The 19,104-nt window shown below is 38.4% G+C and overlaps 1 protein-coding gene across 1 annotated transcript in view; it reads right to left on the bottom strand.

The window, feature by feature from the left end:
* Window positions 1-275: 275 nt before the first annotated feature.
* Window positions 276-19,104, bottom strand: part of jef (major facilitator superfamily domain-containing protein 6 jef) — a 38,541-nt gene continuing 19,712 nt past the window's right edge. Inside the window, exons 5-13 of the mRNA XM_053789702.2 lie at window positions 15,090-15,317; window positions 14,588-14,740; window positions 6,891-7,046; window positions 6,581-6,694; window positions 6,145-6,241; window positions 5,209-5,370; window positions 2,260-2,538; window positions 1,850-2,073; window positions 276-748 (exon numbers count right to left, since the gene is read on the bottom strand). Of these exons, the coding sequence (XP_053645677.1) occupies window positions 587-748; window positions 1,850-2,073; window positions 2,260-2,538; window positions 5,209-5,370; window positions 6,145-6,241; window positions 6,581-6,694; window positions 6,891-7,046; window positions 14,588-14,740; window positions 15,090-15,317 (1,575 nt within the window). The 3' untranslated portion in view covers window positions 276-586. The remainder of the gene's footprint in view (window positions 749-1,849; window positions 2,074-2,259; window positions 2,539-5,208; window positions 5,371-6,144; window positions 6,242-6,580; window positions 6,695-6,890; window positions 7,047-14,587; window positions 14,741-15,089; window positions 15,318-19,104) is intronic.

Genomic DNA, 19,104 nt, shown 5'->3' with positions numbered 1-19,104 from the left:
TGTACCATTCGTGAATACAAATAATGCAGTATTTGAAAAGATAGTGCAGTATAATGGATGGACCAAAATAATACTGTAGTTCTGAAGTGGATATTATCATCAAATACTTTAAATCCTGAAGTTTTCTCTTAACAACTTGCACTTTTGTTTTTCCGCGAACCAGATCAGACTATGCCCAAAAAAGTTTTTATTAAACAATTTTTTTATCTCATAAATGAACAGGGGAACAAGATAATTAATGTTTAAAAATAAAGATTTATCCTGAATAAATAAAATTAAACAATTTGTGGCTATCCAGTTGTATATAAAGACTGCTTATCCAGAATAGGTCTCGATATTTTTCATTTATAATATGTGTATATAATTTAACATTATTTTTATTAGTATGCCAGTGTACTCTAGATATTAACAATAATGAAATCCAGTACAGATGCTGCATTTTCTGTAAGATGGATGGTATTAACACAGGAGTACCTACATCCTGTAATATTTCAGCTATAGACAAGAGTATTTTTTCTTAATTTTTGTAGGACCCTCACAAGCAAGCCTAGAAAATTTTTCATTAGGCCTTGTTTGGAACTCTGATCTACCAGTTGTAGTCATTAGCAGTGGATGGTGGCTGTGGATTGTGGTCATGCGTTACAGGTTGTGGGACCTCTGGCTGTGGATTTTGAATATGTCGTGGAGACTTCAGAGATTTTGAATCATCCTTTATCTCATTTCTTCCATTCAGAAGATCATTGTAGGCCTGTAAAATATACAAAGTCTTCAGAATTATTTTATAACTTTATTTTTATTATTAGCACATTGGCCATTTCCCACCAAGGTAGGGTACTAATAATTGTAATTCACATTTAAGCACTGGTAAATACAATATTTTAAGAATTTGATGTATAGTCTCACATGGATATAACTTGAAAATTTCTTTCTCAAAACTGCTATTCTTAAACTTCATTTTAAGCATTTATTTATTTTATTCTATATTTAACACACCAGCAGTCCTACCATAGTAGGATAACCCAAAAAATAACAGGAAACACATTTACAACCATTCATTTATCAATGTCTTGCCAGAAGTGCACTGACATAGTTCAAATGGTCCTCTGAACTGCAAAATCCTAACCCCTCTTATATAATATAGGCACTGTACTTCCAACCTCAAAAATTCAAATCTGGCTAACTGGTTCACCAGATTTTCTTAGCAAAGGTTACGTTGCTCACACTCCAACAGCACATCATGTCATAAAAACCACTTATCTTCACTCACTCTGAGCCAATGCCTGTTGGATGTTCAAGCCCTTAGCACTCAAAACTTCTTTAACCCCTTCTCTCCAACCCTTCCTAGGATGACCCCTGTCTCTTCTTCCCTCCACCCCAGATTTATGCACTCTCCTAATCATCTCATTTTGCTCCATCCTCTCTAAATGCCCAGACTACTTCAACAACCCCTCCCCCACCCTCTGAATTTATGCCTTTAGTAACCTCACACCTAATCTCTACACTTTGAATTTCCTACATAATATTCACATCATATATCGCCCTCAAGCAGGACATCACTACCTTCCCCTTCCTCGCTGCAGCATTTAAAACCTATGCTTCACACTCATACAACAATGTTGGTACCACTATTCAGTGGTACATTTCCCTTTTTTGCCTCCATGGATAAGTTCCTTGTTTCCACAGATGCCTCAATGCAACACCCACCTTTATCCTCTCATTAATTCTATGGTTAACATCATCTTTCATAGACCCATTTATGTATATTGTAGTTTCACAATTTTTCTTTCAACACTGCCACTTTTTTTTGTCTCGTTTCTTAATTAAAACTCGACCTTTATATTAAACTTACCTGGAATCTGTTTTTGATGCTTTCATAATCAGGGCTGAGATCTGGTGATGTAACAGGTGAGTCCTTATTAGGGAAAGGACTGGATGGTGCAAAGTAGTTTCTGAAGGGATTAGTTTCAGAGAAGATTGGTGGAGGAGGCTGAGTGGTGTAGTTATACCCTCCGCTACCACCGCTGCCACCAGTACCACCCTGGATGAAGGGATTGGCACCGCCACCTCCACTACCTAAGTTATTAAAGAGCATATGTAATTTTTATCCTGATTTTATAATTTATTACATTAATAAATTTAAAGCATTAACTGTGGAGACACAATCTGGTGCTTTGATTTAGAATATTTTGTCTTCTTGAAAGAGAATTTTTTTTTTTTACATTTTTGCCACATTATTACATTTCGATGTATCAAACATACCTGGTATATCCAGCATCCCATTTGTTGCATTGTAAGTGCCATATCCTGCATCACTTGCACCCTCATTCAGCTTTTGAGAGCTTAATGCCCTTGGAAGAGGGTTAGCTGGAACTCCGTGTGGAGCAAGAGCAGTTCCCTCTTCAGCCATTTCACGTGGGTCCTCTTCAGGTGGCAGGTCAGGCTGGAAGCCAACATCTTTCCGGTAGAAGTTGATGAATATAAATGCAGCAAGGACAATAAGAGACACCACTCCATATGATCGGAACACAACAGAGGTACCTGAATGAAATAAGAATATTATAATCACCTGAAGCACTAAACCTGACCTGAATGAAAACAAGCAATACTACTCGTAATCAAAATGAGTAACATAGACACAGGGCTTTATATTCAAAATAATAATAATCTTTATTTCTACAAGCACATGTACAAGGTATACAGGCCTAGCTGGCATAAATGACATACTGTACTACTATATAGAAAGCCCCTGGTTATGCAGAGCATTTCAGGCAAATTAGGTCAATTTTGTCCCCAGGATGTGACCCACATCAGTCGACTAACACCCATGTACCTATTTTATTGATGGGTGAATAGGGACAGCAGGTGTCTTAAGGAAACACATCCTATTGTTTCCACCCATCCTGGGGATCAAACCACGGACTTCAGTGTGTGTGCTGAGTACACTAACAATAGAGCTTCAGAACATAAGCTATATATTTGTGGATAATGCAAATATCCTGTCCAAAATAAGTATAAGTCTAAGAGCAATATGTGGTGTAAATATTATGCAGAAAATTCGGAGTGTGGAAATCAGGAGAAGGTGTGGAGTTAATAAAAGTATTAGTCAGAGGGCTGAAGAGGGTTTTGTTGAGGTGGTTTGGTCATTTAGAGAGAATGGATCAAAGTAGAATGACATGGAGAGCGTATAAATCTGTAGGGGAAGGAAGGCGGGGTAGGGGTCGTCCTCGAAAAGGTTGGAGGGAGGGGATAAAGGAGGTGTTGTGGGCGAGGGGTTTGGACTTCCAGCAAGCGTGTGTGAGCGTGTTAGATAGGAGTGAATGGAGACAAATGGTATTTGGGACCTGACGATCTGCTGGAGTGTGAGCAGGGTAATATTTAGTGAAGGGATTCAGGAAAACCAGTTATTTTATATAACCGGACTTGAGTCCTGGAAATGGGAAGTACAATGTCTGCACTCTAAAGGAGGGGTTTGGGATATTGGCAGTTTGGAGAGATATATTGTGTATTTTTATATGATATACTTCTAAGCTGTTGTATTCTGGGCACCTCTGCAAAAACAGTGATTATGTGTGAGTGAGATGAAAGTGTTGAATGATGATGAAAGTATTTTCTTTTTGGGGATTTTCTTTCTCTTTAGGTCACCCTGCCTTGGTGGGAGACAGCCGACTTGCTAAAAAAAAAAAAATTAATGACTACTTAAATCCTGCAAATAGTGATAGATGGATGATAGAATTTAGCGGAGATATTTGTGTAATGGAAATGGAAGAAAGGAATAACAGGCTATACAAAGAATACAGATTGTGTAATACTGTATTAAAATCATCAGATGAAGGGTTGTATGAGGCATCAGTGGTAAAAAAAAGATAAGTTAACTGAAGCTCTAAAATAACAGTTATTCACAGCATGCTTTATGCCAAAATTGTTATACAAAGTGGTGATATGACATTCACATAATAGAAAGATAGGAACAAGCTACAAAATGGCTCCCACAGATAAAAATGAAAGACGAGCTATGAAGAATGGCTGAAAAATAATGGTGACTGAAAGGAAGAAAGAGGAGACATGATTACCAACTATAAGATCATAAAGAAAATAAAAAATGAATAAATAATGTATAATTTCATAGGGCCATCAGCAGGAAGAAAAGACCACAATTGAAAGCTACAAAAAAGTGCCATAAGGCTACTAAAAAATTGTTCTTCTCAGAGCTATAAAACAATGAAATAGGATGCAAGGAGGTAGTAAGTGCCACAACCACTTAAAATTTAAAAGTACTGTATGACCCCTCTCAAGTTTAACACTTAATTTGATTCTTTCTTCTTTCAACACACCTGCCGTATCCCACCGAGGCGGGTTGGCCCAAAAGGAAAAACGAAAGTTTCTCCTTTTACATTTAGTAATATATACAGGAGAAGGGGTTACTAGCCCCTTGCTCCCAGCATTTTAGTCGCCTCTTACAACACGCATGGCTTACGGAGGAAGAATTCTGTTCCATTTCCCCATGGAGGTAAGAGGAAATAAACAAGAAAAAGAACTAGAAAGAAAATAGAAGAAAACCCAAAGGGGTGTGTACATATATGCTTGTACATGTATGTTGTAGTGTGACCTAAGTGTAAGTAGAAGTAGCAAGACGTACCTGAAATCTTGCATGTGTATGAGACAGAAAAAAAAAAAGACACCAGCAATCCTACCATTGTGTAAAACAATTACACGCTTCAGTTTTACACTCACCTGGCAGGACGGTAGACAGTAGTACCTCCCTGGGCGGTTGCTGTCTACCAACCTACTACCTAGGACTTAATTTGATTATACAGTATTAATTGTTTTAACATGGCCGTCTCCCACCGAGGTAGCACGACTCAAAAAAGAAAGAAACACTTTCACCATCATTCACACAATCACTGTCTTTGCAGAGGCGCTCAGATACGACAGTTTAGATGTCACCGCAAACAGCCAATATTTAAATTAAATAAAAAAATGGAGATGGGATACTATGATCATAGCTCTGCACCCATCACTACACACTGAAAATCACATGCACTATTCTCATGTGCTAATAAGTACACATCTGAGACTAAAGTCTTAAGTGATCACAGATTAGAGATGAATTCCTTGGCCTGAGCAGCAATACTATATATGAAGGCTAAACTGAGCTTCATAATATCCATTCATATAACACTTGGAAAACTCTGTAGAAGAAAGACTTACCGAAGAAATTTACAAATATTCCACCAATGATAGCTCCACACCCTCTGCCAAAGCCGTGATGGATTCCTTGCAATACACCCTGTGATGATGAACGAAGGTGTGGGGAAGTGTTGTGAGCAATGTATGAGCAGCAGGCAGCCCACACTGCAGCATGGGTTATTCCTGCAACACCACACCAATCATCATCATCTAGTACAATACCTTGATTGTTATACATCAGCATTTGTCTCCGCAGCTCTTGAAGTCTTATACAGGCAAGCCTCATTTAATATTTTGGGTCAGCTCCGAAGAGGCACACGCTAACTCTAGTGATCAGTCATTGAAACATTGGAGGGATTTGAATGTGCTTCTAATACAGTATGTTATAAATTGGCCCATTTTAAGAGCTTTTTACTCTTGTGATATTTGTCATAGCTTTGATAGTTCTTCATGTTAGGTAGGCCCTCCATAAGAAAACAGCCTCACCAATAGGCTCACTGCAAGACAAAAGGGGAATAAACCTGCAGTGTGTTACATTTTCCCCTACATTTACTCTGTTTTAGATGAAAAATACGGCATGTTCCAAGAAAATTTGCCATAATTTTTCAACCATGGTAACGTGAACAAAAAAGTGTTACTTGATGATCCACTGTTTGATTCAAGGCACCATTTTCCTCATGAGAGGCTCTTCAGCCAAGGATCTGGACCTATCATTCCTCTCCTTAGACCATATTTGATTGCCTTCCATTAACCCCAAGCACTGTGTGACCTCTTCAGGTTTAGTGCTACTCTCGTTAATATAACAATAATAATAATCAAAGCATATTGCAGAGGCACAGTATGAAAGTTAATTTACTAGTTATATATGATTTTCTCAACATGGACTGAATAAAATCATATTTTCTAAATTAAACTACATAAAAATAAATACTGTATCCTCGTTCCGTAAATACTAACCTTGAATAAACTCAAAAGGCAGGACCCACCAAGGGTCCTTCATCCAGGAAATATAGAGGAAACGCAGTACATTGCCTGTCAGTCCAATACATAGCACCTGATGTACAACAAAATTATTAACTGATCATAAATATTTTATTGGAAATGTCAAATGTCAGAACAAATAAGATATAAGGTTGGAATATAAGAAACTGGAAATGGGAGAAAAAGAAATACATGAGAGAAATTTATTTATAAGCACTAACAAAACTACTATTAAGAAAGACAAAATTAGCAACATTGCATCACCTCACATGGAGAGCATGTGTGATGCAGCATAATGATACAGGGCCTTTATCACTGTTAATGATAAATTCTCTATAATTCATTTTCATGTGATTGAGAAATTAGCAAAATTACTGTACTAACAAACATTATTAATGTGCCTTTTTTTTACCTTTACATGTCCAATCTGAGCAATGAGTCGGAAGCTGAAGAAGTAAGCAAAAATTTCAGAGATGTGATTCATGACGCTAGCAATACCAAATACTGTAGGGGTGCCACCATAGTCCTGGGAAGGAGAGTTAATTAATTTAATATCTTTATTATGCACCCTATACCCATCCTGTAGGCCTGTAGAGCCACCATAGGATAATAGTAATTAATTTTGTGTCATATATGAGGCTGCATGACAGCAACAGTTAGGCTGTTCTTTATCATAATTACTAGAGATACACTGATTTAATTTTCCACATTTCAAAACTCACCTGTAAATGCCAGAACAAGAAGGCAAATATGAGACCAATGCCAAAGCCCATCCACCAGGCAACGAAGAGGAAGGCACCACACCGGAGATTCTTAAACTCCCTCAACACCACAAACCATTCTGGCATCTCCTTCATTGTTTGAGCGAAGATCTTGGTCTGATAAAGCAATAAGATTTTCATTACTTAATGCATCTGTCATCTGGTAATGAAGTACAGTTCATGATTCCTATCACTGGATGTATAATGTACTGTATATCAAATGATGTGAATACCATATTGATAAATATATACATGCATACATACATTCATAAACATACAAACAAACATTCATACAGTTAGTTTAATATGTTTATTATGCACCCCATACCCATCATAAATACATAGACATGGAATAATAATTATACATAGGTAAACTTAAAAATTATGAGTACAGTATGGCGATTTGAAGTCTGGGTAAAAGAGATGTAATGCATTAATATATAGATGAATATAGTATTCAAGTCAGTGTGGATCCATATGCACAAAGCTACATAAAGATGAATATAAATATCAGTATAAACTCACCAGTAACCTATGTATACTCATGATTTTATAAGCCAATAATTTCTAAGATTGCATCTTAGTACGACTGAAGATGAATGCATAAAATGTTATATATACCTGCGTACCAGGAAATGTAATCAGTATGTAAGACCATTTTATATTGAAGGGAGACAGGATTTATAGCTATTATGGTGGTATAAACTATTTTTTTATTATGGTTATAGCATTTTACTGCAAATATGACACTGATCTTAAGTCAGCAGACAGAGATACCCATGGAAATAAGCCATATTGCTGGACTTCCTTGAGTTTTGCTTAATTATTAACTTGAGTTATGATCTGGAGGTTAGGTTAGGTAAGGAGGTTTGTCAGGAACCAGGATAAGTGTTTCCTGTCGCAGGTCTTAGTCATATGATGACCCGCCATTGGAGCTTTTGGTCATCTGACCGAGGCCTTCTGCTGGCTTACTGGTCCACCCCTTTAAAAACTGTGGTCATAGTTATAACCATTTATTTTATAAGGTATTAGGAAATCTTCTTAAAGGACTTCTACAAAGATATATTCCTTCATGAAGGCAGGTAATGCTTGAAATACCTACTGATGTAAGGAATTGAAGGTACTATCTCTCTCCTTGGATTAAGCTTTATTACATTCCAATCCTTAGGCACTGTATGACCCATACAAGTTTAGCATTTCCCCATAGTTATAATAATAATAATAATAATAAATAATTATTTTTTTTTATTATCACACTGGCCGATTCCCACCAAGGCAGGGTGGCCCGAAAAAGAAAAACTTTCACCATCATTCACTCCATCACTGTCTTGCCAGAAGGGTGCTTTACACTACAGTTTTTAAACTGCAACATTAACACCCCTCCTTCAGAGTGCAGGCACTGTACTTCCCATCTCCAGGACTCAAGTCCGGCCTGCCGGTTTCCCTGAATCCCTTCATTTATTTATTTATTTATTTATTTATTTATTTATAATTTGAGCACACTTACAGAGGTACAAAAAAAAATACAGATAAGAGCAGCATGCCAAAGCCACTTATACTATGCATAGCATTATGGGCTGGCTTAAAATTAACTTAAGATTAACTAAGCAATGATGAAATCAGTGAAAAACATTAATGTAAACTGATTACTATAAAGCACAAGTGAGTATTACAAAGACAGGTCATATGGTTGCATGCATTGTTATAAATTCAGTAGAATGGAGTATTCTGTTAGGTAGTGTATTTAAAAAAAAATAAAGTTAGATTGAGTTTTAGGTTTAACATTTATGTGATATAATTGTGAGAAACATTTAAGATATACAATTTATAAGGTTCAGTTATTCAGTATTTACTTGGTTTTGGGTGAGTAAGTGATCTTTGAGAAGAGACTTGAATTTATAAACAGGTAGTGTTTCTTTTATATTTACAGGTAATGAATTCCAGATTTTAGGGCCTTTTATGTGCATTGAGTTTTTGCATAGCGTGAGATGGACACGAGGAATATCAAAGAGTGATCTGTGCCTTGTGTTATGGTCATGTGTTCTGTTGAGGTTGGCAAGGAGATGTTTGAGGGGAGGGTTAATATCAGAGTTGAGTGTTCTATGTATGTAATAGGTGCAGTAATAAGTATGGATGTTTTGTATGGTGAGTAGGTTGAGTGTATTGAATATTGGTGGAGTGTGCTGCCTGTAGTGAGAATTTGTTATCATTCTAACTGCAGCCTTTTGTTGGGTAATTAGTGGTCTGAGATGGTTACTTGATGTTGAGCCCCATGCACAAATTCCATAGGTGAGATAGGGGTAAATAAGAGAGTGATATAGGGCCAGGAGGGCTGACTGTGGAGCATAGTACCGTATCTTCGATAGTATGCCTACAGTCTTGGAAATTTTCTTAGAAATTTGTTGTATATGTGTATGAAATTTGAGTCTATTATCAAGGTTACTTTGCTCACACTCCAACAGCACGTCAAGTATTAAAAACCATTTGTCTCCATTCACTCCTATCAAACACGCTCACGCATGCCTGCTGGAAGTCCAAGTCCCTCGCACACAAAACCTCCTTTACCCCCTCCCTCCAACCTTTCCTAGGCCGACCCCTACCCCGCCTTCCTTCCACTACAGACTGATACACTCTTGAAGTCACTCTGTTTCGCTCCATTCTCTCTACATGTCCGAACCACCTCAACAACCCTTCCTCAGCCCTCTGAACAACAGTTTTGGTAATCCCGCACCTCCTGCTAACTTCCAAACTACGAATTCTCTGCATTATATTCACACCACACATTGCCCTCAGACATGACATCTCCACTGCCTCCAGCCATCTCCTAGCTGCAACATTCATCACCCATGCTTCACACCCATATAAGAGCGTTGGTAAAACTATACTCTCATACATTCCCCTCATTGCCTCCAAGGACAAAGTTCTTTGTCTCCATAGACTCCTAAGTGCACCACTCACCCTTTTCCCCTCATCAATTCTATAATTCACCTCATCTTTCATAATAATAATAATAATAATAATTTTTTTTTTTTTTTTTTTTCAACAAGTCGGCCGTTTCCCACCGAGGCAGGGTGACCCAAAAAAAAAAGAAAGAAAATCCCCAAAAAGAAAATACTTTCATCATCATTCAACACTTTCACCACACTCGCACATTATCACTGTTTTTGCAGAGGTGCTCAGAATACAACAGTCCAGAAGCATACACATATAAAGACACACAACATATCCCTCCAAACTGCCAATATCCCAAACCCCTCCTTTAAAGTGCAGGCATTGTACTTCCCATTTCCAGGACTCAAGTCCGACTATATGAAAATAATAATAATAATAAATAATAATAACAATAATAATAATAATTTTTTTTTTTTCAACAAGTCGGCCGTCTCCCACCGAGGCAGGGTGACCCAAAAAAGAAAGAAAATCCCCAAAAAGAAAATACTTTCATCATCATTCAACACTTTCACCACACTCACACATTATCACTGCTTTTGCAGAGGTGCTCAGAATACAACAGCTTAGAAGCATATACGTATAAAGATACACAACATATCCCTCCAAACTGCCAATATCCCAAACCCCTCCTTTAAAGTGCAGGCATTGTACTTCCCATTTCCAGGACTCAAGTCCGACTATATGAAAATAACCGGTTTCCCTGAATCTTTCTTTCTTTCAACACACCGGCTGTATCCCACCGAGGCGGGGTGGCCCAAAAGGAAAACAAAAGTTTCTCCTTTTACATTTAGTAATATATACAGGAAAAGAGGTTACTAGCCCCTTGCTCCCGGCATTTTAGTCGCCTCTTACAACACGCATGGCTTACGGAGGAAGAATTCTGTTCCACTTCCCCATGGAGATAAGGGGAAATAAACAAGAATAAGAACTAGAAAGAAAATAGAAGAAAACCCAGAGGGGTGTGTATATATATGCTTGTACATGTATGTGTAGTGTGACCTAAGTGTAAGTAGAAGTAGCAAGACGTACCTGAAATCTTGCATGTTCATGAGACAGAAAAAAGGACACCAGCAATCCTACCATCATGTAAAACAATTACAGGCTTTCGTTTTACACTCACTTGGCAGGACGGTAGTACCTCCCTGGGCGGTTGCTGTCTACCAACCTACTACCTAGGTTTCCCTGAATCCCTTCACTAAACATTACCCTGCTCACACTCCAACAGATCGTCAGGTCCCAAGTATCATTCGTCTCCATTCACTCCTATCTAACATGCTCATGCACGCTTGCTGCAAGTCCAAGCCCCTAGCCCACAAAATCTCCTTTACCCCCTCTTTCCAACCCTTTTGAGGACAACCCCTACCCCTCCTACCTTCCCCTATAGATTTATATGCTTTCCATGTCATTCTACTTTGATCCATTCTCTCTAAATGACCAAACCACCTCAACAACCCCTCTTCTGCCCTCTGACTAATGCTTTTATTAACTCCACACCTTTTCCTAATTTCTACACTCCGAATTTTCTGCATAATATTTACACCACACACTGCCCTTAGACAGGACATCTCCACTGCCTCCAACCGTCTCCTCGCTGCTGCATTTACCACCCAAGCTTCACATCCATATAAGAGTGTTGGTACTACTATACTTTCATACATTCCCTTCTTTGCCTCCATAGATAACGTTTTTTGACTCCACATATACCTCAACGCACCAATCACCTTTTTTCCCTCATCAATTCTATGATTAACCTCATCCTTCATAAATCCATCTGCCGACACGTCAACTCCCAAGTACAGTGTATCTGAAAACATTCACTTCTTCCATACTCCTCCTCCCCAATTTGATATCCAATTTTTCTTTATCTAAATCATTTGATACCCTCATCACCTTACTCTTTTCTATGTTCACTTTCAACTTTCTACCTTTACACACATTCTCAAACTCATCCACTAACCTTTGCAATTTTTCTTTAGAATCTCCCATAAGCACAGCAACATTAGCAAAAAGTAATTGTGTCAATTCCCATTTTGAATTTGATTCCCCATAATTTAATCCCACCCCTCTCCCAAACACCCTAGCATTTACTTCTTTCACAACCCCATCTATAAATATATTAAACAACCATGGTGACATTACACATCCCTGTCTAAGACCTACTTTTACCGAGAAGTATTCTCCCTCTCTTCTACACACCCTAACCTGAGCCTCACTATCCTCATAAAAGCTCTTTACAGCATTTAGTAACTTACCACCTATTCCATATACTTGCAACATCTGCCACATTGCTCCCCTATCCACTCTATCATATGCCTTTTCTAAATCCATAAATGCAATAAAAACTTCCCTACCTTTATCTAAATACTGTTCACATATATGCTTCAATGTAAACACTTGATCTACACATCCCCTACCCACTCTGAAGCCTCCCTGCTCATCCGCAATCCTACATTCTGTCTTACCTCTAATTCTTTCAATTATAACCCTACCGTATACTTTTCCTGGTATACTCAGTAAATTTATTCCTCTATAATTTTTACAATCTCTTTTGTCCCCTTTCCCTTTATATAAAGGGACTATACATGCTCTCTGCCAATCCCTAGGTACCTTCCCCTCTTTCATACATTTATTAAACAAAAGTACCAACCACTCCAACACTATATCCCCCCCTGCTTTTAACATTTCTGTCATGATCCCATCAGTTCCAGCTGCTTTACCCCCTTTCATTCTACGTAATGCCTCACGTACCTCCACCACACTTACATTCTGCTCTTCTTCACTCCTAAAAGATGGTATACCTCCCTGGCCAGTGCATGAAATTACCGCCTCCCTTTCTTCCTCAACATTTAAAAGTTCCTCAAAATATTCTCGCCATCTACCTAATACCTCCCTCTCCCCATCTACTAACTCCCCTACTCTGTTTTTAACTGACAAATCCATACTTTCCCTAGGCTTTCTTAACTTGTTTAACTCACTCCAAAATTTTTTCTTATTTTCATTAAAATTTCTTGACAGTGCCTCTCCCACTCTTTCATCTGCTCTCCTTTTGCACTCTCTCACCACTCTCTTAACCTTTCTTTTACTCTCCATATACTCTGCTCTTCTTATAACACTTCTGCTTTGTAAAAACCTCTCGTAAGCTACCTTTTTCTCTTTTATCACACCCTTTACTTCATCATTCCACCAATCACTCCTCTTTCCTCCTGCCCCCACCCTCCTATAACCACAAACTTCTGCCCCACATTCTAATACTGCATTTTTAAAACTATTCCAACCCTCTTCAACCCCCCACTACTCATCTTTGCACTAGCCCACCTTTCTGCCAATAGTCGCTTATATCTCGCCCGAACTTCCTCCTCCCTTAGTTTATACACTTTCACCTCCCTCTTACTTGTTGTTGCCACCTTCCTCTTTTCCCATCTACCTCTTACTCTAACTGTAGCTACAACTAAATAATGATCCGATATATCAGTTGCCCCTCTATAAACATGTACATCCTGGAGCCTACCCATCAACCTTTTATCCACCAATACATAATCTAACAAACTACTTTCATTACGTGCTACATCATGCCTTGTATATTTATTTATTCTCTTTTTCATAAAATATGTATTACTTATTACCAAATTTCTTTCTACACATAGCTCAATTAAAGGCTCCCCATTTACATTTACCCCTGGCACCCCAAATTTACCTACTACTCCCTCCATAACATTTTTACCCACTTTAGCATTGAAATCCCCAACCACCATTACTCTCACACTTGATTCAAAACTCCCCACGCATTCACTCAACATTTCCCAGAATCTCTCTCTCTCTCCTCTACACTTCTCTCTTCTCCAGGTGCATACACGCTTACTATAACCCACTTTTCACATCCAATCTTTATTTTACTCCACATAATCCTTGAATTTATACATTTGTAGTCCCTCTTTTCCTGCCATAGCTTATCCTTCAACATTATTGCTACTCCTTCTTTAGCTGTAACTCTATTTGAAACCCCTGACCTAATCCCATTTATTCCTCTCCATTGAAACTCTCCCACCCCCTTCAGCTTTGTTTCACTTAAAGCCAGGACATCCAGTTTCTTCTCATTCATAACATCCACAATCATCTCTTTCTTATCATTTGCACAACATCCACGCACATTCAGACTTCCCACTTTGACAATTTTCTTCTTCTTATTCTTTTTAGTAATCTTTACAGGAAAAGGGGTTACTAGCCCATTGTTTCCGGCATTTTAGTTGACTTTTACAACACGCATGGCTTACGGAGGAAAGATTCTTATTCCACTTCCCCATGGATATAAAAGGAAAAGTAATAAGACCAAGAACTATTAAGATAAAATCAAAGAAAACTCAGATGAGTGTGTATAAATAAACGTGTACATGTATGTGTAGTGTGACCTAAGTGTAAGTAGAAGTAGCAAGACATACCTGTAATCTTGCATATTTATGAGACAGACAAAAGACACCAGCAATCCTACCATCATGTAAAACAATTACAGGCTTCCGTTTTACACTCACTTGGCAGGACGGTAGTACCTCCCTGGGTGGTTGCTGTCTACCAACCTACTACTATAATAATAATAATAATAATAATAATAATAATAATAATAATAATAATAATAATAATAATGCAGAGCTGTAAATATCCAGAAAAAAAAGAGAACTATTTGTGCCTTTATAAAGGCTGTGATAACTCACCTTAATTGTGCCAATGGCTTCGTCAAGCTTTTGTCTTTGGGATTTCTGTTCCTGTAAGGGAATTTTGGGCTCATTCCAAGGACGTGGCCCATTATCCACAGGTTCCTTGGCTTCCTCTGGTGTAGTGCTTGTAATTGCTTCTGAGTAATCAAACTGTTGAAACACATAATGAACCTTGGCAAAAATTTTAATTATACCACATGTATTTTTGTATTTTCATGAAAGTTATACTGTGTATGTTCACAGATCAATTTGGTCCAGCCTTAAAGAATCAATAATAAATGTGCATAAAATTTAAATAAAGTTTCAATATTTATTAATCTGCATATACATTACTGTATGTTCATTTGTGAAAAAATTCCTTTACTTTCCTTTTTTTTTTGTACATTACCAAGCAATTCACTGCTAGGTGAACAAGGGGTAGTGGATACAAGGAGACATTTTTTAAAGTGTAAAGGTGCATTTTATCTGTTTAAGAACAAGATATAAATAGTTGCCTTACCTTAAACTGTGATGCTGTGATGAGAGCACAGCCCATGAGGACACTAAAAACAGCAAAGCATATAGTGTAGTTTCTCTCTTTCTCATGAGGCCCACAGGGGTGTCCAGGGAAAGCAGTAGAATGATCCAGAGCAATGCCTACGAAGAACATGGAGAGACCCCAACCCAGGGATCCAAACATGCGCTGTCGACCATAGTGATCAGCCTCATCACCCAAGTAGGATAAAACCTGCAAATACGTATGGTAAAGCAATTACCTCAGTTACTTACATCTTACTGTATGTATGTGTATATATATATATATATACCTGGCAAAGTGTATGGTAGAGTTATTATTGAAAGAATTAAGAGTAAGACGGAGAATAGGATAGCAGATGAACAAGGAGGCTTTAGGAAAGGTAGGGAGTGTGTGGACCAGGTGTTTACAGTGAAACATATAAGTGAACAGTATTTAGATAAGGCTAAAGAGGTTTTTGTGGCATTTATGGATTTGGAAAAGGCGTATGACAGGGTGGATAGGGGGGCAATGTGGCAGATGTTGCAGGTGTATGGTGTAGGAGGTAGGTTACTGAAAGCAGTGAAGAGTTTTTACGAGGATAGTGAGGCTCAAGTTAGAGTATGTAGGAAAGAGGGAAATCATTTCCCAGTAAAAGTAGGCCTTAGACAAGGATGTGTGATGTCACCGTGGTTGTTTAATATATTTATAGATGGGGTTGTAAGAGAAGTAAATGCGAGGGTCTTGGCAAGAGGCGTGGAATTAAAAGATAAAGAATCACGCATAAAGTGGGAGTTGTCACAGTTGCTCTTTGATGATGACACTGTGCTCTTGGGAGATTCTGAAGAGAAGTTGCAGAGATTGGTGGATGAATTTGGTAGGGTGTGCAAAAGAAGAAAATTGAAAGTGAATACAGGAAAGAGTAAGGTTATGAGGATAACAAAAAGATTGGGTGATGAAAGATTGAATATCAGATTGGAGGGAGAGAGTATGGAGGAGGTGAATGTATTCAGATATTTGGGAGTGGACGTGTCAGCGGATGGGTCTATGAAAGATGAGGTGAATCATAGAATTGATGAGGGGAAAAGAGTGAGTGGTGCACTTAGGAGTCTGTGGAAACAAAGAACTTTGTCCTTGGAGGCAAAGAGGGGAATGTATGAGAGTATAGTTTTACCAACGCTCTTATATGGGTGTGAAGCATGGGTGATGAATGTTGCAGCTAGGAGAAGGCTGGAGGCAGTGGAGATGTCATGTCTGAGGGCAATGTGTGGTGTGAATATAATGCAGAGAATTCGTAGTTTGGAAATTAGGAGGAGGTGCGGGATTACCAAAACTGTTGTCCAGAGGGCTGAGGAAGGGTTGTTGAGGTGGTTCGGACATGTAGAGAGAATGGAGCGAAACAGAATGACTTCAAGAGTGTATCAGTCTGTAGTGGAAGGAAGGCGGGGTAGGGGTCGGCCTAGGAAACGTTGGAGAGAGGGGGTAAAGGAGGTTTTGTGTGCGAGGGGCTTGGACTTCCAGCAGGCATGCGTGAGCGTGTTTGATAGCAGTGAATGGAGAGCAGAATGTAAGTGTGGTGGAGGTACGTGAGGCATTACGCAGAATGAAAGGGGGTAAAGCAGCTGGAACTGATGGGATCATGACAGAAATGTTAAAAGCAGGGGGGGATATAGTGTTGGAGTGGTTGGTACTTTTGTTTAATAAATGTATGAAAGAGGGGAAGGTACCTAGGGATTGGCAGAGAGCATGTATAGTCCCTTTATATAAAGAGAAAGGGGACAAAAGAGATTGTAAAAATTATAGAGGAATAAGTTTACTGAGTATACCAGGAAAAGTATACGGTACGGTTATAATTGAAAGAATTAGAGGTAAGACAGAATGTAGGATTGCGGATGAGCAAGGAGGTTTCAGAGTGGGTAGGGGATGTGTAGATCAAGTGTTTACATTGAAGCATATATGTGAACAGTATTTAGATAAAGGTAGGGAAGTTTTTATTGCATTTATGGATTTAGAAAAGGCATATGATAGAGTGGATAGAGGAGCAATGTGGCAGATGTTGAAAGTATATGGAATAGGTGGTAAGTTACTAAATGCTGAAAAGAGCTTTTATGAGGATAGTGAGGCTCAGGTTAGGGTGTGTAGAAGAGAGGGAGAATACTTCCTGGTAAAAGTAGGTCTTAGACAGGGATGTGTAATGTCACCATGGTTGTTTAATATATTTATAGATGGGGTTGTAAAAGAAGTAAATAATAGGGTGTTCGGGAGAGGGGTGGGATTAAATTATGGGGAATCAAATTCAAAATGGGAATTGACACAGTTACTTTTTGCTGATGATACTGTGCTTATGGGAGATTCTAAAGAAAAATTGTAAAGGTTAGTGGATGAGTTTGAGAATGTGTGTAAAGGTAGAAAGTTGAAAGTGAACATAGAAAAGAGTAAGGTGATGAGGGTATCAAATGATTTAGATAAAGAAAAATTGGATATCAAATTGGGGAGGAGGAGTATGGAAGAAGTGAATGTTTTCAGATACTTGGGAGTTGACGTGTCGGCGGATGGATTTATGAAGGATGAGGTTAATCATAGAATTGATGAGGGAAAAAAGGTGAGTAGTGCGTTGAGGTATATGTGGAGTCAAAAAACGTTATCTATGGAGGCAAAGAAGGGAATGTATGAAAGTATAGTAGTACCAACACTCTTATATGGATGTGAAGCTTGGGTGGTAAATGCAGCAGCGAGGAGACGGTTGGAGGCAGTGGAGATGTCCTGTCTAAGGGCAATGTGTGGTGTAAATATTATGCAGAAAATTCGGAGTGTGGAAATTAGGAAAAGGTGTGGAGTTAATAAAAGCATTAGTCAGAGGGCAGAAGAGGGGTTGTTGAGGTGGTTTGGTCATTTAGAGAGAATGGATCAAAGTAGAATGACATGGAAAGCATATAAATCTATAGGGGAAGGAAGAGGGGTAGGGGTCGTCCTCGAAAGGGATGGAAAGAGGGGGTAAAGGAGGTTTTGTGGGCGAGGGGCTTGGACTTCCAGCAAGCGTGCATGAGCGTGTTAGATAGGAGTGAATGGAGACGAATGATACTTGGGACCTGACGATCTGTTGGAGTGTGAGCAGGGTAATATTTAGTGAAGGGATTCAGGGAAACCGGTTATTTTCATATAGTCGGACTTGAGTCCTGGAAATGGGAAGTACAATGCCTGCACTTTAAAGGAGGGGTTTGGGATATTGGCAGTTTGGAGGGATATGTTGTGTATCTTTATACGTATATGCTTCTAAACTGTTGTATTCTGAGCACCTCTGCAAAAGCAGTGATAATGTGTGAGTGTGGTGAAAGTGTTGAATGATGATTAAAGTATTTTCTTTTTTGGGATTTTCTTTCTTTTTTGGGTCACCGTGCCTTGGTGACAGACGGCCACCAAGACTTGTTAAATATATATATATATATATATATATATATATATATATATATATATATATATATACATATATATATACATATATATATATATATATATATATATATATTATATATTATATATATATATATATATATATATAGGTAGTAGGTTGGTAGACAGCAACCACCCAGGGAAGTACTACCGTCCTGCCAGATGACTGTGAAACAGAAACCTGTAACTGTTTTACATGATGGTAGGATTGCTGGTTTTCTTTTTCTGTCTCATAAACACGCTAAGATAACAGGGATATCTTGCTACTCCTACTTACACTTTGGTCACACTTCACAGACACGCACATGCATATATATATATACATACATCTAGGTTTTTCTCCTTTTTCTAAATAGCTCTTGTTCTTTTTTATTTCTTCTATTGTCCATGGGGAAGTGGAAAAGAATCTTTCCTCCGTAAGCCATGCGTGTCGTATGAGGCGACTAAAATGCCGGGAGCAATGGGCTAGTAACCCCTTCTCCTGTATACATTTACTAAAAAAGAGAAGAAGAAAAACTTTATAAAACTGGGTTGCTTAAATGTGCGTGGATGTAGTGCGGATGACAAGAAA

Source organism: Cherax quadricarinatus, chromosome 68 (assembly GCF_038502225.1).
Source record: "Cherax quadricarinatus isolate ZL_2023a chromosome 68, ASM3850222v1, whole genome shotgun sequence".
Classification (NCBI taxonomy): domain Eukaryota; kingdom Metazoa; phylum Arthropoda; class Malacostraca; order Decapoda; family Parastacidae; genus Cherax; species Cherax quadricarinatus.
Note: the sequence above shows the minus strand (reverse complement) of the source record. Positions and strands in the feature narration are given on the sequence as shown.